The 24,559-nt window shown below is 42.3% G+C and overlaps 1 protein-coding gene across 1 annotated transcript in view; it reads left to right on the forward strand.

Moving 5' to 3' along the window:
• The window catches only part of T265_07964 (hypothetical protein), a gene marked incomplete at both ends in the record, with an annotated part of 48,996 nt that overhangs the window by 15,038 nt on the left and 9,399 nt on the right, over positions 1 to 24,559 (forward strand). Inside the window, 4 exons of the mRNA XM_009173635.1 lie at positions 10,092 to 10,981; positions 14,919 to 15,418; positions 22,127 to 22,451; positions 23,218 to 23,407. Coding sequence (XP_009171899.1) covers positions 10,092 to 10,981; positions 14,919 to 15,418; positions 22,127 to 22,451; positions 23,218 to 23,407 — 1,905 coding nt within the window. The remainder of the gene's footprint in view (positions 1 to 10,091; positions 10,982 to 14,918; positions 15,419 to 22,126; positions 22,452 to 23,217; positions 23,408 to 24,559) is intronic.

The following is a 24,559-nucleotide window of genomic DNA, read 5'->3' on the forward strand; positions in this document are numbered from 1 at the left end:
ATCTATGTTTACGCTATGATCCTTCTCGACCACTTTAAGTCGTGCTACGTAGAGCTAATGTCGCCACTCAAGCTGCGTTCAAATAGGCGGAACTTTGAAGTCGGTTGTATGCTGATCCATTGATTATCATATTTTGCAGTGAAACTTTTGTTTTAGTACACAGAATATTGTTATGGTACGTTTCCGAATTTAGGAACCCATTCTGCGTTGCAAATAGTCGCACTACTCGAAGTGGTCGGCCTCATGGTTTATTTGTCGAAGACATTTCTTAATTCCATCTGTCAACACCAGATTGACTCCTGATCTACAATTTATCCTACAAACTAGGCTTTTTGTCGCAATACTTCCGTTGCGGTAGCACAACAATCGTGACTAACCGGCGTATGCGATACAGGCTTGATAACCGTTTGTTCTCATAGCTAATTTCGGGTTACCTGTGGACTACACAGCAGGAAGAACGGTGATCTACGTCTGTTCATGTGGATTGGTCATTCTCTGCTGAAACCTACTTTTAGCTGCATCCTCCTGAGCACTTTTTAAAGTCCTTTTCAGTAAGCTGTATGTTGAATGAATAGTTGGTTGAATGCATTATTTGACGTACTTTTTTGTGTGCTCAAGTACCGTTGACTACATTTTCGGTGTAGCGATTGATCATAACATGCTCACTCTCAGCCCTTCCTTCGGTCCAATTTCCGTAATATAATCGAGAAGTTAGTCAGAAATGGGATGCATCCTGATCCCATAACTTCTAGCCTCAGTGGCACGTATCGCAGCGAGCACTGCGAATCCCATGGAACATTGAAACTGCTTTATTATGTGGGCCTTGTCTGACATGTATTCTGCTGTGTCTTAGCGTTCTGTCATAGGACAGATGCAGAGATTTTTCGGCAAACACTGCATCGCTCCAGATGGCTTGATGTTTTTGAAAGCTCCCAGCGATCAAGAGCATGTGTCCCACACGCAAGAGTCTTCCATTCTGTCCCGATCTTCAATTTGGATAACCAGATTCACCTGGTGGACAGGACCTTGGCGGTTATGTGGGAAGAGATATCGTCTTGTTAGTGAAGCCAATCTATACTGAAGTGCCGAGAGTGAATGCACAGCTGTTTCATCCTTAGTGAGAATCAGCAGCATTGCGAACCTCACGAAACTCGGAGAGGTTCTAATCCACGACCTTCCGGCCAGTGGTAGAACACTTGAACTTTTGGCCTTGAATGGCTGGTCAGTAGTGTGATTAGCTCTAGCTAGCACCACTCATTCCTCAATCACCTTACTAACACGTGTTCACGTGTTAGCTGCTTCCTCTATTGACGATTTCCCAGGTGTACCTGCTACTCATCTTACGGAGCTAGTTGTCCTCTGAGCTATTTATTGTTGATGGTGATGTGAGGGGATTCGGTCATTTCCAATGGAGAATTAATCCTTTTTTTGATGATACGCGATGTAATTTTAGCGATTTAAAAGATAAAAAGCGCTAAGTTCTGGCTAAAAGAAGAGCTAATAAATTTGCTGATCAACTGCTAGCCAAATTTTCAAGCATTCAAAGACCGACCGGAAGGTCACAAGTTCGAAACTATCGGGGTCTGTGGGTTGCTACTCGTTGATGGTTTCTAGTTTAACTTTGTTTTGGGGCACGAACCTGTCACGAACTCCTGTTGTGCGGACTTGGTTTCCTTATGCAAATGGTTTCGAACAGATACTAGTGGACCCTCAAACTTCCTCAATCCCATCACACTTCCAAAGAGAGGCACCCTGGTGACAGCAGGAGAGTGCGTGTTGCGGTTGCTTGCTACCTTTTGATCGGGTCCAAAACGTTTTAAATCCATCTGTTGATAAAACAGGCAATCTTGCCTTGTAAAATTGTCTGCATTAAGCCGAAAAATATCACCCTATTTGTTGTTCATGAACCCTATTAAAGTATTGAAAACGTAAGTAATGCGTGAAGTTTCTTTTCAGTTTTCCTCTTTTTTGGTTCCTTCCAATTGGCTCATAAGTTATGTTATACCGGATTTGTTGCTTTACCTCCATTTCACTCCTCTGTTTTGTGTGGCAATGTTATATCTGACCGCATCAGAGCAATCTCAGCGAACATCTTTATAACATACCTAGATGAAATGATAAAGTTCAGATTTGAACAGAAATTCCTTAGAGCTTAATAATATCATGCAAGAAGGAATCGTTCCACGTTTTCTGTACAACGGCCTCTCTTTGAGGGTAATTTTTAGAATAGAACAAAGTGAAGTAAAAAGTTTGTAGAAATTCTTGGAATTTGTCTGATAATTTTTCAGCCGATATAAGTTTTATTGAATGCCTCTAAATTAGAACTATTTCAACTAGTACATCGGTGGCTTGAATGACGTTTTTCTCAACGTCATTTGTACTTTTTGGCTTGTTCTTATCTACTTTGTAAAGGACTCCTTTCACCTTAACGAGTCCTTTATTGTACTTGCGATTTGGTGAGAAAAATCAAAATCGAATGCGGCAAAATCCTGTATTGTCTCCAGGATCATCGAGAAATGGGCCTAGGGGCCATTGGTCACAGACTATCAGATCCGATCGTTCATGTTCTATTTTTGAAGAATAATAGTTAATTTATGACTTTGTGTAAAATATGCTTGCATCACTTCAGAAGGCCCGTGAGCTACACGAAGTGTTGGGGGCATTTTTCTGGCCATCCAAATGCAACCATATGCAACAATGTTCAAAACATTACTTATTTAACCCTAATGCAACTGTATTGAGTGTTTATTTCCCCACTGTGGCTGATGAGATGTTTGGCTTGGCAACCTGGTAGTATCCCTGCACTCGTGCCAACTTCGTGTGCCATAGCAGGTAGGCACCGAAAGGGTGAACAATTATTATTGTTCGTAGCTATGATCCATTTGAGTAGGAGATGGCACTCAACAAGGAGAAAATATAACGAACCATATAATAAAGGAACGGAATATTTTAATGACCGGGATTATCTAAAAATCAGTCATTCAGGAGAGAGATTGATCAGCTAAGCAATGATTGCATTTACCCAACCACCTGTAGTGGATCGTGGCTAAGTTAGATCTTTATACTACTAGTGAACATGTGCAGGCAAAACGCATACCCACATCCGAAACTCACCACTCAGACTTCGATTTTGCCATCAGATAGCTCCATGTGAGTGAGTAGATAAAAGACGATGTTTCTGATTAAGCTTCATGATCCCGGTGGGAGCTGACGGCATCCCATCAATCATAAAACGCGTTTTGAAGCACCTTAATTACAGCACGTCATTTTACCCCAAGAGAATTGAGCGGAGGATGGGTTTTATTGCACAAAATCAATCAGATGACCTTCTCCGGTGAAGCTGCACCTTGTGCAATCCCCTATTACATGAACAGCAATATGCCGGCAGTAAACACTAGTCCTCGAATGTTATGTAACCAAGAAGGAAGATGTCCTGAATGAAGAAAACCTGTTGTAGAAAACATATGTCCCTGAGGGAGACAAACAAGAATGTCCGCGTCGTATGTTGTAGGAATAGAGTTCTAATAGGCCGTGTTTTTCACATTAGCTTCATTTCGGTTCATTCTTATTGAGAAAACGCTATGCGAATCCAAGAGGTTCTCAAGTTGAATTGTTCGGTCGCTGGAGAATGTTCTGGAGACGTTAGCTATCTTGCAGGAAAATCTGACCTTATTCACCTGCGATGTGTTCACTTTGTACACCAACGTATCGATCACTCAACATATCGAGATTCTATGCCGTCTTCCAGAAGGCAAATAAGATCTTAAAAAACACATGCTCGTTTATCACGCTGCCGGGAATCGTAATATCTAGAAATCAGACGCATCATATTCATCGTGCTCTTGTGCAATCACAGGCTCACTGACCTCACAATGGCAACTACAAGAATGTGCGATGGATAGGCTTCCACGTCCTTTATGTATTTGATGACACTTTTGTGATCTTCAGCTTCACACTTCTAAGTGACCCGTCACATTGTTTGTGGCTGTGTTAAAATCGACCATCAATTTAAAGGTACAGAAATTGCTGGAACACCTCTGGACTGTCTTCAAGTAAACAAATAAGGTTTTTGTGTGGATCGACCTATTTTGAATGGTAGCGGAATTCACGTTCAACCCGTCATGTGTACTCTAAAATTCTGATACATAGGGTTTCACTCTGAATAATACCAATATCAGGGATATGTTTCAGAGGAAAGATTATCTGGAATAGTTCATCGAGAAGTCACGAAAATCGGGTTTTTGACAGACAACCTGATTGACGATGAAGAATATCCAAACTCATCATAAATGTTTTGAAAACCCCGTGAAGGCGCACAAATACTTTCGCCATCCTTGGGACTCGAATATCAGACTAACCAAAACATGAGTTGACGTTTATGCAGTACATGCGGTTGGCGATTATCACAAACCAGAGATCCAGCTGAGTCTTGCCTTTGGAACAATCTGGCGTGCAGTTGTGTGTGCTTTAAGAAGATCTAGCATTGTGAGAAACAAACAGCCTGAAGACTGCCCTAAATGACGAACACCGCACAGAGCATACAATTCTGACGGACTAAAAGCTCCATAGGTCTTTTATTGCGTTCACATCAGTGAACATATACCAGAAAGCACAAGAACACAAACTGGGGATTACTGTGATGAGCAGTTGTAAATTTGTAAGTAGCCGAAGTTTGGGCTGATCCCTCAGCGGACCTCAATTGACGTCTGGTAATTTTTATTGGTGAGGCTGAAACATGCAGCATCTGACTAAAAATCTCTTCCGGTACATAATAGGTCTGCACTTCAGACAAATGTTCAACATGAAATTCTATGTATGTGTTGGAAAAAAAGACCCAACCTTAGCATATGGTTTTATTAACTAGTCAGTTAACAGGGACAAATAGTGACTGCATAACTAGGGGTCGTCAGAACCAAGCTTTTCTAACCCCTCTTACCAGTGAACAAGCAGAAATAGTTCATCAGCTGTTCACCCGCATCCGATTTGTGTATTATTCTTTGCTCAGTGACCACAGGCCAATGATTGACATCGTCAGTTACTTCCATTTATTCAGCCCCGATGAATAATTTTGTTCAAACTTCCTCCATTCAGTTGCTCACTCACTGGTTCAAATTTGTTCCTCAAAATCGACCGCAACGTCTTTCAAAGTTCACAAAGTCAGACTGCCGCAGATTTCGCTGTCACTCACATTCCTTTCCATTTGAAATTAGTTTCGCATGTGGTATGCTGCTCCCAGTAACGGCCATCAAAAAAGAATTTCTCGTCAAAAACCGAAGTTCAAAGCTGTATGAGCTATTTGGTCCAGATGGTGGACACCCAAAAAACAGATAACTGCAGTTTAGAACTAAGCTTTGTGATATTTCCTGCATAGCAGGGTGAGTAGCCATGACATGACTCATCTGATTTCCAATAATACCGTGATTGACGTCGGATGGTGATGCAGTATACCTACCTGGGCAGGATTCAAGCAAAATGGCTTACCTTGTTTTCCTGTATGAAGAAACCAGAATTTTTATGACTATCTTTCCAATATTAGCACAATATCTTCTTTAATTTCAGGCCTTAGCTGTGTACTACCGGTCGGTTTTGACTGTTTTACTCCAAGTCAACCTCGGCTGCAATTTTAGCTATCAACAATGAGTTAATAGAGTGAATGCACTAGCGTGTGGGTAAGTCACAAATCTGAAAAGTGATCTATCGTCCCACCGGCTTGTTCGGAATCACTGGTAAAAGCAAACTACAATAAAACTGTTATTTGAGTTACAAATCAACGACGAATCACCTTAACAAAATGTTAGTGGAAATAAGTTACAATATATTGAAAGTTTGTTTTATTTATGTGGAAAACTGGGTTGTTTTAGTAACACTAATTTCCTACATCCTTTGCTCCAGTTGGAGCCAGTGATTGGTTCAAGTGAATTGATGACATGCTGCTCTGTTTTGCAACCTCTCCGTTAGAAGCAGCACCAACTAAAGCTTTTCGTTAGTGATTTGTCTCCCGTGTGTTCAGCTGGATAATGCAAACTAGAATGACGGGTTAATTCGCATAACTAAATCATTCCAAATCATGTGCGCCGGTTGGAAAGCTGCCTAGCAATCTGACTTCTCCTTCCGCTTGGATAAATTCATCCTCCACATTGGCAGACTTCAGCTAGATTCTAATGCGCAGCAGGATGTTAACGACAATCTGTCGTCGGTGGATAACAGTGAAACTGTCTGTGTCAGTTATCTGCTTTCTGGTGAACTATACTGCAAAATAAACTATGAAAAGAATTTCGATAGTCCAGTTTGTCTCTATGGCCACTGCTTTTTTGCTGAGTTGCGCAATCAGACGACAAAAGCTGAAGTTGAGGTGATATTGTCTGATTTTGGTGTGATCTAGTGGACATGTGGGATTCATTCGTCGCATGTTGCTTGTGTTTGTAGGTCAATTCAGTTCGGTCCAAGATTCGTGTACCGAATGGTGGATTTTCAGCATATTTATATTTAACGGTTTCACATGTAAACAATGAAAAAGTTTCACTTGACTCCAAAATGTAAGTTAATAGAGATTTTACACTAGCGAACAAAATGTGACATTATTACGCGGGGAAGTGGGACCAGTTAGAAAAACAGCCAAGTGGGGTATAAAAAAAACACTACAAACTGGCGGTTATATGTACGGACACACAATGATTGTAAGAGATATATATGACCTTGATGAGTGACCGGTAGTGCAAAACAGAAAGAGGTCTCGGTCACAATATGAAAAGCAAGGCGTCGAAATCCACTACAAGTTTTTTAGGTAAGTGGGACCATTTGAGTTTGGTGAGCGGAGCCATATCTAGATATTTGTTGATGGAGATATCCTGATTGGAGAAACCTTCAAAACGACGAAGCTTGTAGCTGAGGATGTGCTTAAGGCACGTAGTGGGTTTAGTTAATCATTATGTCATCAGGGTATCTGACCTAGTTGAAGAAATTAAAAACGCAAACCAGCAAACCAATTCAGAGTGGCGGAAGCAGAGAGGTGGTTAACTGTTGGGAGGGTAATGGAGTATGAAATGTTTGGGGTGCTGTCGGTGCCACTCACCATTCAGGATGGAGATTCCGTGATCCCCACTTCGCTTGGTTAGAGGCGCTTCAATATACGACTGCTAATGGATGCCGGTGACGTTCTTGTTGTCAGTTTGTATTCACGTTTGCTGAATAAGTGTCTCTAGGCGTGGACGCCTTGGATTGCTTTTCGCAAGATAGCACTGTATCCCTTTCCATCCCTCTTCCATTCTTTCATTTGCAACAAGGGTTTCAAATAAATGATGATGGTATGGGGGCGAAACATCGGCAACAATAACGGACTGTTCTTCCAAACAGATTTGGCAAGAATATGTTTTGGCAACAGCTCCTTTGTGAATTCATTGGGGAAGACCGACAAAAACCTTACTTCAGTTGGTGAAATATCATTGAACCGAAGGGTTTTCAGTCCATACACTAAGCCTTGTTTTGCATTACTTGTCCTTCAGTTTATATTTGAGGTCGTATTGGCTACTGACAATTGTCGCCCTCACAGCCATTCTGAGGAATCCTTATATTTGACATTATGTCGTGCTATCTCTGTTCCGTGCGTTTATCTGTTGCTACTTTCTGATTCTGATTCGTCCCAGCCCTATGCATGGGACTTTCTGTACTTATCACAAGAAGCTAATACGTACGTTCATGCTTTACAGTTAATTCATTTCTGGTTTCTCGATAAGGTCATAAGGCAGCCGGTGGTGAACAGTACCTTGTTGTTCAGGTGGTATCCTGTGAACTAGCTATGGCTTAGCCTGATGATTGACGCAAGTCAAGCCGGAGATTCCAAAGCTGATAGCAAAATAATGTCCCCGCTCAACAAATTTAAGGGTGCGCGAAATAGGACCAAGGACCAATGAACCACGTAGAGGAGCTCTTTCGAGTGTGACAGAAGTTGTTTTTTGTGAAATTCCTCACAAACCCGAACCGCAAATTGGATTCCTCGGTGACTGCTATTACCCTGATAGGTATACTTTGAAACTATTTGTCTGCGACAAAACGTTTTGCTGAATAATTTACAGCCGTTATTGCAGATTCAAACTGATTTCTACTCACCTTCCAATGCTGCTATCAAGAAGGAAGAAGTCAGTTTGCAATGGTTTTCATAGGCTAATGGTTTTCGTAGAAGTTCGTGCATATATGAATACTTTGAATCCACGTATAAAATTTGAACATACGTGCCACACTTCCTAACTGCTCGTAACAATTTGTTCGCGAGGAGTGAAATTTGGATCGGGTCTCCACCTAGCTACTTATTTCCGTGCTGACTACGATCAGAAAGTTATTGGTATTTTCATTAAATTTAGCACCTGATACGATGCAGCCACCCACCCAGAAGGGTACATCGGAAAGAAAAAAAAGGGTGCTTGCGCTCATAGAAGATCCTTGAATATTTATGTTTTAACAAAATGAGGATATGTATGTTTGGGAGAATAGCTAATGGGCGTGAAGTTGATCACGGCAATCAACGCAACCAAATGTCTCACGTGACAATCACTGCCACTCAATCCGTTTGGGTCTACTTGGGACATCTGCAGCTCTTCGGTGTCAAACTATCTTCTTTCCATTTCCTAAGTTACACAAGCACTACCGTTTCGAACGTCGGCAAACTCTTTCCAGCACGACTGTACTGTGTGGTAAAACATGGCTGAATGCATCTTCAACCAAGACTTCTCTGTGCGCCATCAGGATTTCACATAACACAAACAAGCGCCCTTTCGAGGCTGACCGCATAATTACCACGGCTCGAAGGATCAATACATCACAAAGGCCACGGAAGACCCCAAGCGAAGGCTCCGTGTAAAAAGAGAAGGCGAAACACCCTTCAAGTCAACAAACAGGCGTGTAGTGCGATGCAGAGAGAAGTGTATGAGTGGAGTGAGAGCCTTCTGAAGGTCCGCTTCATCAACTCAACCAAGGCATGATAAGACGAGTTGGAAACCCTGATCGTTTTTTTGATAATGCTACAGCTCTCCGATATCTCAATCAAGTTAAAGTGCAGTTCATGCATTTCGGCATAGCATCCACTGTGTGCCAGCCGTTCACTAAACCGGGCTATCAGCGGCAACAATCGAACTGTACAGCAACTACCCTGGGAGAATCGTCTGATACCAAAAAACGTTTGCCAAGTTAGTCTGCTCCTGCTAAATCCAGGCAACCATCCGGGAGTACTTTGTGACCGTAGTAAGCGCAGCAGTGCTTCCAGTTCGGCCTCATCGGCCAACGCCTCCTGAAATGCGGCTTTCCATGTGACTTTTGCAAACATGCACATTCGGTCTTATACAGCGACGGTAGTGATGCACAATCTCCGAGCTTTCCATAGTGTACATTCGTAAAAACATGCTGATTTGGGTTAATAGTTTTGGGGTATATTCTCCGAAAGGAAACATTGAGAGAGGAAGGCGCCAGTTAAAACGAAACCACATGGAACCAAAACAATTCAGTATGACTGAAAAGTGACTGTTGAGTGGAAGTTAGTTGGCACTAGGAGTAAAGTTGAACTAGGAAACGGTTTACGTCAGATGTGATTTAAGTGACTTATCTACATTTATCGATTAGCCTGCTCGCGAACAACATTATTCCACTTAAGTGCCATCAACTGAGGACAGCTAAAAAATCGACGCAGAAAGCGACAGATCCACGTTCCAGTTAATGAAAACAAGTATTACGTGATATTTCACGTAAATCAGTCTAATAACGTTAATTGGGTACGTCCATTCATGTCTCCGTGGAAACAGATTGCACCCACATGGTCAAAAATATGCGTTATAAACGCGCGTTCGTTTGTCTATGAGGCTCTGTTTCCAGTATTTTCCCCGGAAGTGCCAAGGCCATGCAATTCATATAAATACATACCTACACACTGTTTGTCAGCTGTTTGTCAGCTAAGGTAGAAGTGTAGTAATTTATGTCAGGAATGAGGAAACGGTTTTTTGGTCTGACGTGGAAAGCATACCAAACACGAACGGCGATGCGTACTCCTCGTCTTAAACTATGTAAAAATGACTTGTTTCTGTTATTTTCATCTCCACCTATCCCAGATCTTGCAGATGGACCGAGTTGACTCCCGACATTCTGGGATTTATCTTTGCAAAGCTGAGGCGCCGAATCCTACATGGTCTCTGGAGACGAGTATCCAAGACCCACCGTCTTCTGAAAGCGGAGTAGTTGAGTCCCCGGTACTGGTTCAATTACAAGCGATACGCGGCATCGTCTTCACTCCACCTCGTATGTTGCCAGGAAGTCCAAAAGAAGTCCCAGTGCCACAGACTCATGACCAACAGCAGTACGCATTTAAGAAAAGAGCTGTTCGGAGTGCAAACGGTTACACAACATACACCGAAACCCCACGGTTCTATATGCAGTCTCGTGCAAATTCATTTGGCAAACCCCAGCAAATCTCAGGAACCCAGTTTGGAAAGGTACGGCCAGTAACACTGGAAGGTGGTCAGTTGGTTCTTGAATGTCAGGCCAGGGGGAAACCAAGCCCACAATTGTTATGGTATCGAGGTGGAATGGGTACAAATATCCTCACTGATTCCAAGGCTTTTACTTTTGATCAACGAATAAGGGAGGCATTGCAACACTTAACGTTGGAGGAGGTACAACCTCAGTTGGGAATAATGATTGCTCAAGGTGATCGTCTCCTACCGTCGATTGCTGGACCGGGTACGGAAAAACATTCTACACGCAATCCCACGCTATCTTCGATGCCGGGTGATATGAATACTGGACAGCTGAAACAAAACCAGTTGGATCGATTTGAGCTGGCTGTCAATGTGCGAAAAGACGATACTGGAGATCCTGTGATTACGGTGTCACGCCTCACGATACACGAATTGCGCCCATCAGATGCTACCCGGTACACATGCTTGGCCGTGTTGGACCTCAGTCATTTCGGAGGAAGTGGCAACTACACGGATGTTGGAAGGTAAACCGATACTTTTATTTTTCTCAGTGACACAAGTTATTCGTAATCAATCAGGGAGATGTTCTGTTCGTGTGATTTCGTTTGATGATAGTTGAGAAGTAACGTGAAATTAAAAGCGCGTAGTGCTCAAAGTCTCAATGCGGTTTCGTAATCAATCAGGGAGATGTTCTGTTCGTGTGATTTCGTTTGATGATAGTTGAGAAGTAACGTGAAATTAAAAGCGCGTAGTGCTCAAAGTCCTCAATGCGGTGGATTTTTGTGCCAGTGAGAAAGGTCAGCAAGCACGAAGTTGGTGGACTCTCCGATAAAACCCGTCCATGTACCAGAAAGTCAATTCGGATGTATTGACAGGATTTTGGAAACCAGAAATTAGGATAACCAATACCTCCTGCTTGTTTCTAGCAGCTTGAAAACCTTATTGATTTACGGGCATTTAAATAGGTTTTGTCTGATTAAAGTACACGGCTCGGTGGAGGTGATTTTGTAAGTTGATGAACTTGCTACAGCACCATCGCAATGCCCGATATTCACACTAAGGTTCACGCTAAAATCTTGAGGTCGATCAAAAAAAATTACCTTTCAAGTTCGATGAGCCGTGATACCCCACAAACCAAAATTTCCATGCCATGGCAAAAGTCGCTGAAACGTTGGACAACCTGAATTGTCTACTTTCTAAAGTAAGACCTAGGCGAGATGGCTCAAATGGTTAGATCGCGAAGTTACTGACCGAAAGGTCTGTGGTTCGAACCCGACATCTACCTCTCGACTTCCCCTGTCTGGGCTTGGGCAACCTGGCAGCTAGCCACCGGAACGAAGATAAGATTTGGATCACTTCTGGAGACGTGATACATGTGCACTCAGAATTCCGTTTAACCACAAATTATATCAAACGTTGTTGAGTTGGGATTTAAGAATTACACGCATCAAGATATAAGGTTTGCAAGTTTTGCTTGGACCGATACAGTGTTTAGGTAAAGCATGGAGCTATGCATACCTTTTAAAGAGGGAACTTCCGATAGACGTATTGGACAAGGTTACTACCGCTCATAAATTTTCAAGCTCCATAAAAGCTTCCAGCTAGAATACGGGCTCTTGACGTCTAGGATCATCGAGTACAGTGTCCAGCTGCAGTTTTGATACATTGCACGTTTTAACAAGCATATTTGTGATCTCTCATATATTTCCTCCCTAAATGATTTCAGTGTGAATATGAACTACAAGTCCCACTAGCTAGATCTGATCCTTATCCAAAAGTGTCACTCTGAGACCTCATCGATCAGTGTAAATTGAAAGAATGAAGGAAGACGCCGGGCTTGCATGCCTGCTGACATTTGTATGTTTTCTATAACTAACATGTTCGGAGAATGGTGGAATATTTGTGCAGTCCAGGTGTACGACACTTCTCTGCTCCACAGTCTACGCTGACATCACTTGAATGATGAATGGTTATCTGAAAACACAACAGATGGCAACATTCATACATACATACATGTTCAGTGTCATAGTTAAAGTACAAGAAACAGAAGGATACTCCAAATCTGTTGCACGAAAAACCTAAACCGTTAGATTTGATTGAGATATTTGATTAGAAGAGCAAGAAGGATAGTCCCTGGGACCTTCACAGTTCATCAGCTTTCATCGATTGTGGATGTAAAAGATGGAATGTTTACCGAGCGGGCTTCATCAACAAGTGATAAACCAGGACGGCTTTGCAGATAACTTGGCGTAGGTCAAGCCAGTTTCAGGGTACGCCTGCTTTTGTAGTCAATATTCTCTAAGGATAAAGGGTTGAGCGTTTTTTACAAATTAGAATCGCATCAACGAACGCCGGGAATCTGCCCACTCTGGATTAAGCAATGTAATCAAGAATGATTTGAGTGGATCACAACTGTGTTATGCCATTGACTAGCGCTGAGAGCACGTGATCGGTTGTATGTGTAAAAATTGCTGGCTTGCTCAAACTAATTATTGTGGAAGACAACTGGGCATTTCCTGAGAAAGGTGGTTATTCCCACAGCAAGGTGACTTGGAAGATAAAGCGGGAGAAGAACTTCAACACGAGGCCTCTTGGTTGGTGGCACTGGTGGCTTAAGTGTCTAGCTAGGTAGGCTTTAATCAAGGTTTTCCTAACGTCCAGGAAACCGTTTGTCGATAAGCTCATATAGGGACAGCAAATGCTTAGCTTTAGTCTGTAATATGATGGGACTTCTTGTATAATTGAAAGTTTCCCTTAGCAAACATCCTTTCTTTTGCGAGCCCATCGCCCGTAACCTGTGAAACTCTGACGTTTTTCCATGGAGCCGGAAATGTGCGAGCAACAAACTAATTGGGAAGCGCACACTAATGTGACGTTTGAAGCAACCATTCCTTATTGCTAAGCAATCCGAAGTTCAGATTCCAGCGTTTGGTGAGACAGTCCTGATCAAACCTAGACCGACAGACTTTCCGGCCATGAAGTTGATGATACTAAACTCATACTGATTCCAATAGATCTGGAAGCTGTGGATAGAAGGTCATTTATGTGGTTAATCGAAACAACTAATCAAACTACCAATTGGGGAGAGTGGTACGGGGAGGAAACAGCAGATTGAAAGGTTATATTAGGGTTTCAGGCAATGAGAAGACAGATATTAGCGGTTGCTCATGAAAAGAAACATAGCAAACAGATAAAAAAGAAGCGGAAAGCAGACGGGCACGACGTAGTGTAAGTTTGGTCCGGAATGCGCCTTATTCCATGTACCATCACAATTCAAAATGAACTCAAGGTCTGCTAGGTACAATAGAACAAGGTCAACAGAGAACGAGCAGAGAACTAGCTGAGGCAAGTAATCTCCTGGACCTGACCCCATCTACCAGCCACTAAGAGCGAGAGAACGTCAGAACTACAGAGCTTAGAGCTGCAAAAGCGACCAGACGAGGAACTCATAAGAGAAGCAGGAAAGCGTCATTCAAACGGACACATCAATTGGATTGGAGGAGGTGCCCAATCAAAGCACCAAATCAACCAAATCACCAATCACCAATCAACACTAACCGCCACGGTGGAGGAAATAGGACGGTACAAGCAACCATTCAAACTCGAGAACGGCAGACCACAACGCAATGCGAATCAAGGCTATAGAAAACAAGCTGCTAAAATTAGAAGCCGTTGGGATTACCAATCAACACAAAGGAACACAGACCACAACGCAACAAAGATCACAAACGGACCATTAGATTCACTAAATTCGTTACATTTCAAGTAGACAGTCACGTCAAAAGAAAACAGATAGCCTTTGACTACCATATAAACACACGCAGGCAAGGAAGAAGTACTCACCCAACTGCGCACTGATGATGTCTCCTCGTTGGGTGACGAAACGTTGGCAAGCCAATTGCCAAGCTCGGCGAACAGATCAACAGCCACCTGATCAACAACCAATAATCTCCTGGAGTTAATTCTGGCGAGATTAGTTGGACCATAACACCGAACTGTTTGCTCCATGGGTAAGCAGAGTAACTGGAAACGGGTACAAAAGTAAGGAGTATAGATTGAGTTGACTAGGATGACTTCAGAACGCCACTTTCCGACCGTCTTTTCTATAAATTATCAACTAATGTCCACGTGAGAAGCACCGTTGAAAATAGATAGATGTTGGACCAATACCCTGTATCCATAGTGAATAGAACTTATGGCCCTCTTTCATGCGGAAAAACAAAAGGTGGTTTTGTTTCAACGTATTGCAGAAGCCCATCATTAAGGTTGCATTTTGAATTAGGTGGTCTACTTCCAGCCAAGGTGCGTTTTCTCCTATGCCTTAAGAAAACACAGAGGTCTCAACGTAGTTTTGGTGCTCGCGTATGCTCTCATTTGTTCAATACTTTTTATTTGTACGATACTAGTCTTTGCTCAAGTTGATACATGACACGCAAATACTTCCCATGTTCTCTAATTTAGTGTCTTTCCAGATGTGGTACTCCGTCCGAGATTTATTAAATCAGGAACGCAACTGCAAGCTAGCGGATTTCCCGGTCAAAACGCCACTTTAGCCTGTGAGGCTTTCGGAGGTCTGTCAAACCCACAAGGATTGCGTTTACGTCTTTTGCGAGGGAACGGGGTGCCAGAGTTGATCAATCTGCTAACGGGCTCAAAACAAATCAAGCAAGATCGCTTATCAGAAGGATACTCAACAGATATGTCACCGGGACTGCCAAAACCTGGGGCCGAATCAACTGACTCGGTTCGGTTCAGACCTGGTCCGACTGTACAAAGAGATTCGTTGTTTAAAAACCCAAATATTCCAGGCGCTGATTACGTGCCAGAACATGATTATACGGCTATGTTCGAGAACGATTCTCTGGAACTAGTCTTGCCAGGCATAGATCCCCGGTATCACCTATCCTTGACACCAGATCCACGTAATCCGTACATGAGTTCACTTCGTCTGCATGTATACGGTGAGTTCAAACCCTGTTTGACCCACTCAAAATTGGCATGTATTACTTTGTCCATGTTTCCCAGGCTTTCTTCCGTTGAACCGAAAGAGTACTGGTGGAGAGGGCAGGTGAGTAACCTAGTCACCATACATGTCTAAAAAGTGACGATGAGAATTAAAGTTCGGAACGCTCTTGAATATCTACTACTCATTGGACCTCATGAAGTAGAACGTATTTCCTTTAAATAGAGGCACAAAATTGAGGGCGAAGTGAAGGCATCAGGAGGTTGGAAAGGCCTGTTTCTGTTGGACGAGTGGCTGGGGATGTAAATCTTTGAACAAACTTAGGTTGTTTATAGTTGTCTGAAACCAGGGTTGCACGGCGTTGGTAACGGAAAATTTCCTGCTAAATGCACCGTGTTGCACTGCAACTGGATGAAGTTGTCGCCACGCAAAAAATGGCTTCACGAATCTCAGATTAATACAGATCACTTATTTACCGCGCTTCTCTGAAAGGTGTTAATGGCCCAACACTGTCCCGCCAAGCCACAACAATACTGCCGTATTCCTGAATCCCTCCGGACAAAGGACTACCATTTGAAGGTTCATGCATACCATGCCAGTGAATATGGATAGATTCCACTGAAATTCGCTTGCAAGGCTCCTGATTAACCACCATGGGCAATGATATCATTTGCCAGTTTCTCACAGCTGCATTCTTCACCATACCGGAAAACTCAACGCAGCTTCCAATTCATTTAACTCAACTGAATGTCCGTTCTTTATGACCCTGAATCTTGGCGAGAAACGTTGGGGACGTTGAACGATACCCCGGTCTGAAACACTTCTACAGACTGCACCTGCTATCCTTATGAGTGCCAGCACACAAAATAAACCGTGGCGATTACATTTTTGTGCACAGTTATCCAGAACTTAATGAAAATGAGCCTAAAACGAATGGCCAAAAGTTTACTTAACCGGATAGTGTGATCGATGATGTCATTCTTTAAATAGCCCTCAAATTACATAGGCAAACTGCGAGGCTAATTTCATTGTGTTTGTACATAAACAGTACAGTAGCCAACAAAGTGTTAGACGTAGTGGACAAAACGCTGTCACATCCTTACCGAGACGGAATTTTGACGTTAAAAATTTTGGCGAAAGAATATCCGGGCCCAAAATATGCATGACATCTTCGATGGATGACTAGTTCAATTTTTCGGATGGAATACGGAAAGCTTACGAAAAGAATATTGCATGGTAGCCTCACATAAGCCTAATCATACTTTAACCAACTTCATATCGACGATACCTGCTTGCACTGCTGGTGATAGACCAACGGTGACCGACCGGTTAGTGTTTGGCCTCTTAGTTAGACCATCATTACACTAAGGCATAATATGCAGGTGCATTCTTCCTCATCACAATCGTTTCCCTCAACAACAGACCATGGAATATTAAGCAAGGTTGCCTAGGCTATCACTAGTAAGAGGACTCTCACCGCGTACCTTGAGGTTATTGAACCCAGCTTCTCATAAAGTAACTTGCAACCAATGATTCTCAAGTAAAAGGAGCATTGCGTCTTTTGGATTGGAGCTACCGATTCAGCTGAAAATGATGAAGGGTGGGTGGAAGCTAGTAAGGCCCTCTCCACGGAGGCCTACGAATAAGATTTTAACTTAAGGTTAGTTCAGTGATACAGGCAAACCAAAGGCCTTCTGCATCAACCTAGTTGTCCTGACTAATGCCTTAAATTTGCCATCAAGAAGGGTTTGCGTGCGCCCTCACTTCGCATGGCAGCAGAGTCAAATGAACTACCGAATCTCTCATTTTTGTGCCAGTCCAAATGATTGACGGAATGTCGGCATTCATCAGAAGCAGTTCATTTCGACGCCTTATGAGGAACAGAACTGAATCCAGTGTGGCGCCCGAATACCAATTATGTGAACAAAGAACTGGTTCTATTTGAAGTGCATAAAAGGGCATGAGTGGCAGGCAATGGTGTTTGCTGTTCTATTTACTCTAAAACCGTTTTTTTATTGGAAAGAAAGGCTAAATCCTCTCATACTATCAACAAACTAAGAGTAGCTCGGAAGGGAAAACAATTCGAAAGTTTTGTGAGTCTTGGGTATGATCACCCGAGAAGTTAATCACCATGCAATCATATGGCGTATATACTACGGTTAAAGGGGGAATGACCCTATGTCCTGACTGCTGGTCAGCCACTGGTGTCCGAACTGCTTTGAATTCAACATCAACCTGGTTCGCTCGAATCGCTCCAGAAGTTAGTGAACCGTACAACGTTGACTTGCCATACAAAGTTAAAACAGCTGCGCTTACTGTTTCTGTTTTCTAGAATATGTCAGTATGAGCTCCCCATTAAAATGGCAAAGTCATCTGTAATGAAAACAAACTAATACACTGTTTAAGTACTCATCCAGCCGCATAACACTTCCAAATTTTTGGTATGCGGGTGGATAAAGAGTTACGACTGAATCTAAAATACAGTGATTAGACAGTTAATTAGGTAGGTTTTGATCTAATTCAGAACCCATCCTTTCAAATAAGACTAAATGAACCGGGCATGGTCCGACTATCAAAAGCGAACGCTAAGTGTAGGCACATCAAAAGCAGCCAGAAACTTCTGATTTAAAGCACAAATTCTCTTTCCAAACCAGCCGTATTATTGTTAGTGTTAACAAATGAGAGAGAGCTTGGTGTGCGAACACGAACCGGGTGAAGCCACGACTAAAGATTGCGACTGGTTGATTCTGAGCTTCTGTCTGTTTTATACAGTCAGTTTGTGCGTGAGAAGCTCGGGCGAATGGACTTTGTTGTCAGTCCAATAATATGACAGAAGCGTTGGTCAGATCAGGAGTAAACATAGCGGAATAAACCGGATACCCTTACTACGTGTGCGGTTCTAAAAGAAAGTATCTGTTTATCCATCGGTGAGGCGTCATGATTGCATTTGCAATTAGAATTGACAGATTGAGATTGACAAGTAAAGTGCAGTGGAGATAAAATTTTCTGACAAGTGTTGCACCGATTCATACACAGAAACACTGGTCATACGGACTTCTAGCTTACGTTGGAAGGAATAGCACACTGGCTGACCCAAGAAGGTGCAGTGAGACCGTTTTCACGGGCTTCAGGTTTCCATGTCAGTAGTGATCAGCTAATGGATAATGGTCTTCACGATTTGGCAAGAAGTCTTCTAGAGTTTTTACCAGTCAAATTTGTAAACGAATTTTAATATTCACAGAGGTAGCCTACTTCTATCACTCAGCAATCACTGAGGCGGAAGTGCCTGCCTCAGGTTTGCTAGCTACTTCTGTTTATGAACCAGTTACACAGGATAACGTTTAGATAACTTTCTCGTCAACCCTGCTGATTTTTTTGCAGAATCAGTAGTCAATGACGTCAGAATATCTTGGAGAAATTTTCCGTCAATAAAACAGAAATGAATAGTCAAAATACTTGGAATGTTTGAGCATAACAGCGCCGACCAACAGCCGATCTTAGCGGTGCCCTAGATTCGATCATTTACATGAAACTGGGAAAAGAGTAATGTCTCTGAGGTTTGCAAACATGTACCATACTTCCCATTCTCAAGCTTCAAGTTGTGTAAGCGTTTAAAACGAATTTTTCACACAACTAGCTAGAGTTCAGCTAAAATGCAGAATTTTGTGAAATATCAACTTGGGTGACGAGTGTATGCTCCGCTAGCAGACGTTTCTAGTTCCCAGAGGAATACCTTATTGGTGTTAGAAACGCTATCTCATCACCAACACATTTATTGGCTTTTTGAACAGAGCGATAAATCTCCGTCACCAGGGGACCAGAAAATAGGCAGAACGGTTACTTAAATCCAGTAGAATTCTGATTTTTCTGGCGAATTCATGAAATTAGTACGTATCAATTACAAGATTCTCTAAAATAAACTCGGATTGAAAAATCCAGTTAAAATTATGGAAAACGTCATTATGACTGATCACATTCGTCCTTTTAGTGCTGGGTGCACAAATTATCGACATTCAACTGTATTAAGAATACCGAATTTCTGTGAATGCTCATTATTTCGCGTTGAGTGTTGCTACTAGGTGGCTGTGGATCATAGTGAATGTCTATTTCCTAGGTGCTGGGCAGTCAAAATCACTGCTTTGCGTAATACTGTACCTGTCAGAGAGGCAGTCGATTTACAAACCTCAGAATGGTCCCAGGATCCAATTACACTTTCTTCCTGATTGCAAACAACCCATTAGGCTTGACGTCGATTTTGAAGCGTTCCTGTAAACCAACACTCGTCTTCTGCGTAATGTGAAGGGTACATCGCCTCATCAAGCTAAGTGACCGCCGACCAGTGACCATACTCAGGGTTGTCGAGTTTTGGTTTTGTCTTCAATGCCGTTTTGGTATAGTGCGCAGTTATTTTTCCCGGTGTCTGTAATTTAGTTCTAGGCACTACTTTCTTTAGAATGACCGGTATTCAACGTTCATCTCTTGAATCAATTATCTAGTCAGTATGTGCCAATCGTACGAATAGTAATGGGCTGTGGAATTATTTTACGCCACCAAAGTAGACCTAAATTATTCACGCTTCGTCATCCTTCGGGCGTAAGATGATTTCCGCCCGCGATTTCACTTGGTGTAGAATGAAACACCAGATTATGAAGCGGAAAAGCTCTGTAAAAATTTCACCGGACTAATTTGTGAGATTTTCGCAGTTGAATGCAATTATGCCTCCAAATCCACTTCTAAAAGCACTGAACTTGAAGTTTGGTGAGCAGAATTGGTGATCTTTTGCATGCATTGCTGTTATACGAGGCTCACAAAAAAATATACCAAAACCCACCTACCTTCATGAATTTCATGTCATCTCAAAAGCACAAAAAACCCAAGGAAGAAAGATTCTTCTTTTTGGATGTTGGTCCGACTGCAACATATTAAGAAAAAGTTGCAAAACTCCACGTGTGGAAAACTGCAGGTTACGCAATCAGTAACGATTATCCGCCGCAGCATATTCCGTCAACTGGAAACTAGGGAAAATTCCATACTTACAACCTTTTGTATTGTGAATTCAAGTAACATCAGACTTTCTCAGGTTTTGTACTCACACGTGCTACTGACACCCGTGATAAAAAACCAATTTCAGCCTTCTACGAGAATGCTCATTGAAATGTATAATAGCAACAACTTGGACACACCCATTACGTACGCGATATTTTTTCCCACAACTACGGAAATTCCTGTGTGGTGGCAGCCGTTGCAATAGTTTGTCTGGAAAATGGTCTATTTCAAGAGGTTGCATCTTGGAACGGAAGAAAGTCTACGTTGAAAAGACGAGAACAGCTGTGTAGTTGTTTCATCCTTGTCTAAACTAATCACAGTGCGAGTCTGACAAGTCACCAAGTCAGTAGTATAATTAATTCGCACTTGGGCAGGTTATGACACATTTTATCCTGCAGTCACTGGCTTTACGTCATGTGTTACAATGCTTCTGGACTTTTGGACAGAGAATGACTTTCCTGGCGGGAAGAAATTCCAAGTAAACTCTTCAAGCATCCTCACAGCATCGGCAAGGAGCACCACAGTAAATGTTGATTTGTGGTAGGCTCACTACCTATATTGAGTAGAACCTACTTTCTTCCTCATGAATTTGCAAACAACGGCACTGATATACACAGTTTACACCCCGAAGAATTAAACCATATAATAGCAACAACTTGGACACACCCATTACGTACGCGATATTTTTTCCCACAACTACGGAAATTCCTGTGTGGTGGCAGCCGTTGCAATAGTTTGTCTGGAAAATGGTCTATTTCAAGAGGTTGCATCTTGGAACGGAAGAAAGTCTACGTTGAAAAGACGAGAACAGCTGTGTAGTTGTTTCATCCTTGTCTAAACTAATCACAGTGCGAGTCTGACAAGTCACCAAGTCAGTAGTATAATTAATTCGCACTTGGGCAGGTTATGGCACATTTTATCCTGCAGTCACTGGCTTTACGTCATGTGTTACAATGCTTCTGGATGTGGTACCACCAACCGTCCCTCTTTCTTATTTTGAAGCGAATGCTTAAGTGACAGTGACGAGTCAAGCACACGAGAAGAAATACTTTTGGAGGCCTAATCATTGCGAATTAACTTTTCTGGGGTAATCAAACGACGGCTTGGACCACGAAAGACCACTTAAGTTGATTTAACTTCCTGTAATCATGCACAGTCAACGAATTTACACAGCATGTATCTTACAAAAACTAATTTTTAGAATCTGCTGTTGACTTCCACATAATAATATGTTGCATTCCTCCCGAGTGCCTGGACAAAGCTACGTATTATTGGCGAAAGAGCAGATCGTCCGTCAAAGGAAAAGAGAAAACCTGTCCTTCAAAGGTTTAAATTCTTGATCCGATGGAATCACAACACTGCATAAAATCAACTGTATTGTTCCAATAAGTTGAACTAACAAGCTCAAAACAGAGAATAAGTTGATAAAACCGATTCTCTTCTGAACGCAACTGAGACAGTGGGCTTATGCATTCACGAAAGTCTTGGGAAATTTCAATTACCGAGCTAGATTAGCTGAGAAGGTTCTAGGGTGCTCAGAACGGACAAACTTGTGATGATTTCCTCTAGAAGTTGCTTGAATATCGTGTTTTGAGTGAAAAGTACCCAAAAGAAAAGTGAAGTGTTTACGAGGATTCTCACTGGTTTCCCAACTTTACAGATCTACGTCCGGAAGACAACGCTTTCTATGCATGCGAGGCGTTATCCGGACCACACTGGCGAGCCATCGCTCCGACCGCTCACGAGGGACCTGGACGTTTAACTGTATGGTTTCCTCCCACTGATGTAGAACCCAGAAACGTACTCACCATGACAGATGCTGACGATCTGCCGCAAGAGAAGAACAAAGGTCTGGTATACGGTTTGTCTCATCAGCCGTCCAAGCTAAGCTGTCAAGCTACAGGCCAACCTCCGCCAGAATGGGTATGGACCGGACCAGAGACTGGTCCAGATGTTTCACTGGGCAACCCGGATGGCCCAAAAGGGTATGTAGCCACTTTATACCAGACTCGGTGGCTGGGTATCCAGACATGTTTTTTAACTTTCATATGGTTACTAACGTTACCGATGACAGCAAAAAATGGCTGGGGCCTTGCTAAAACTTGACGTAAGCAAAAATAAGGAGACCAAATTCAATCCCACACAAGTGCGGCAGACCAATCGTTTTCTTATGTTCACTTATTCGCCTATAGAGGTCATGGATTAGAAAGGAAGGTATTTTGTTGATCAACTGAATGTTTTATTCATTGACCCCCTCCTATCTAAGAAGAGGACAATCTACAGGAAAGAATTAATTTGATGAGTTTCTTCAGACATTTCCAGATACGATATCATTCAACTCCATCCGAGGAACATCCATACTTATCTTCCTTCTCGACATGTTATACATCAGGTGCTATATGGAACATCCAAGCCGAACTGAGAAACAATTTTAGACCGATTAGTAAATAACATTGCACCAGTAGAATATTTGTAATCACGAAACGCCTTCTGGTCCTAATGTTCTGATAACTGCGCACGATAAGCTAACAGCTAATACTGGCGCGAGAGGAAACGAGGCTTGTCTGGATCAAGACGAGATATTTCTCGGAGCAAACACTTAGTTAGCGAGTTAATAATCACTTTCAAAGCACAACTCCCCTAATTTAAGACCAAGGGGTATCTAGAAAGTGGAAAAAATCTTGGGACTGGTCGACAAATCGGTTCTCAATCTTTTGGATGTGACATATGTGTGATTTATTTTATCGGCAGCTATCAAAAGGTGGACTACCAAGACGGTGAATTATCTGTCAGTGAGTTGACAATTGCTGCTGGATACTGGAATATTGGCCTATTTGGAACCTACACCTGCACTGCTACAAATCGTTTGGGTTCCGGGATGGCTCACTTACGACTGAAAATGGCCACTCATCCAAGCAGACCAGCGCTGAGGGCATGTAAGGTAAGTGATTTGAAAACAGAGTTGCCTTGGCTTGACGGAAACGTTTTTGTAGCCGTTGTTAGTCTGTGTTCCGATTCACCATTTGCTGTTATTTTAAGCATGAAGGTGATTCTTCCAGGTAGGTTTGTTCGTTATATTTCCTGGGTAGTTTGAATTTGTATGGATCAAAATTGTTGATGAATAGAAGTCGTTTCCAGATCCCCACTGAAGAACTCCCGTCCAAAGGATTTCAAGACGACACCGCTGGGGCTGAAAACGCCGACTGATGTCGTACGAAAATTTGTGTTCATTATCAGCTCAGTATTGACTGATGTGAAGTGATGATTTGTTTTTATTACTTCATCCGTTTGGACCTCCCGGTTCTGATTAATATTATTGTTTCACCGTATTTTCGGGCACAACCGTCTGCGTGACCAAGCAAAATGGTCTACCCTGTTAGCTTGACCAGTTAGACAAAAGTTGCCAATTGTTGGAAAGTTTACCGGTCCTTGAGTAACAGGACAACCCTTGTACTTACAAGTACCGAAATGATCTGAACTAAAATTCTGTTGCATTTCCGTTGTTGGGCTAGATAAACCGCAGCCATTTGGTGAGTGGTTTGTGATTTATTTTTGGTCTAGATAGTCATGGTACTCACTGGAAAAACATAAATTTCTAAATTTAACTCATGGGTCTAGCAAATCCGGCGCTGCCTCTAATTGCTACAACATAACGTTCCAAACCGATGCGATCTTCCTAGTTTTGGGCTTGATATGAGAAGACAGAATAACTTCGTGAAATGTATCAAATCCGACTTTGAGGCAATTCGGGTTAGTTCAAATTAGGTGGAAGAATATGTTGATTGCAGTCGAGGCACAAAAGACTGATGAAAATCTACCTGAAAAACAATGTTGCAGTTCAAAGCCCATCGATTGATTGGGATGTATATCTAGTCAGTACTCGGGTTCGGGAGTTTTCATCGAAAAGATGAATCTTCTTTTAACCATTAGAAGGAAGTTCTTCAACACTATGTTGTTTACTCTAAATCAGTTGTATTTTCGAATTTTTGTCTAACGTAATTTTAAAGAGTGTCAGCCAACAGAAAACAACCCTAGTCATCTTTGGGACAATGTGGGAAGAACAAGAACATAAACATTGTCTAAGCATTAGGAG

Source organism: Opisthorchis viverrini (assembly GCF_000715545.1).
Source record: "Opisthorchis viverrini unplaced genomic scaffold opera_v5_196, whole genome shotgun sequence".
Lineage (NCBI taxonomy): Eukaryota > Metazoa > Platyhelminthes > Trematoda > Opisthorchiida > Opisthorchiidae > Opisthorchis > Opisthorchis viverrini.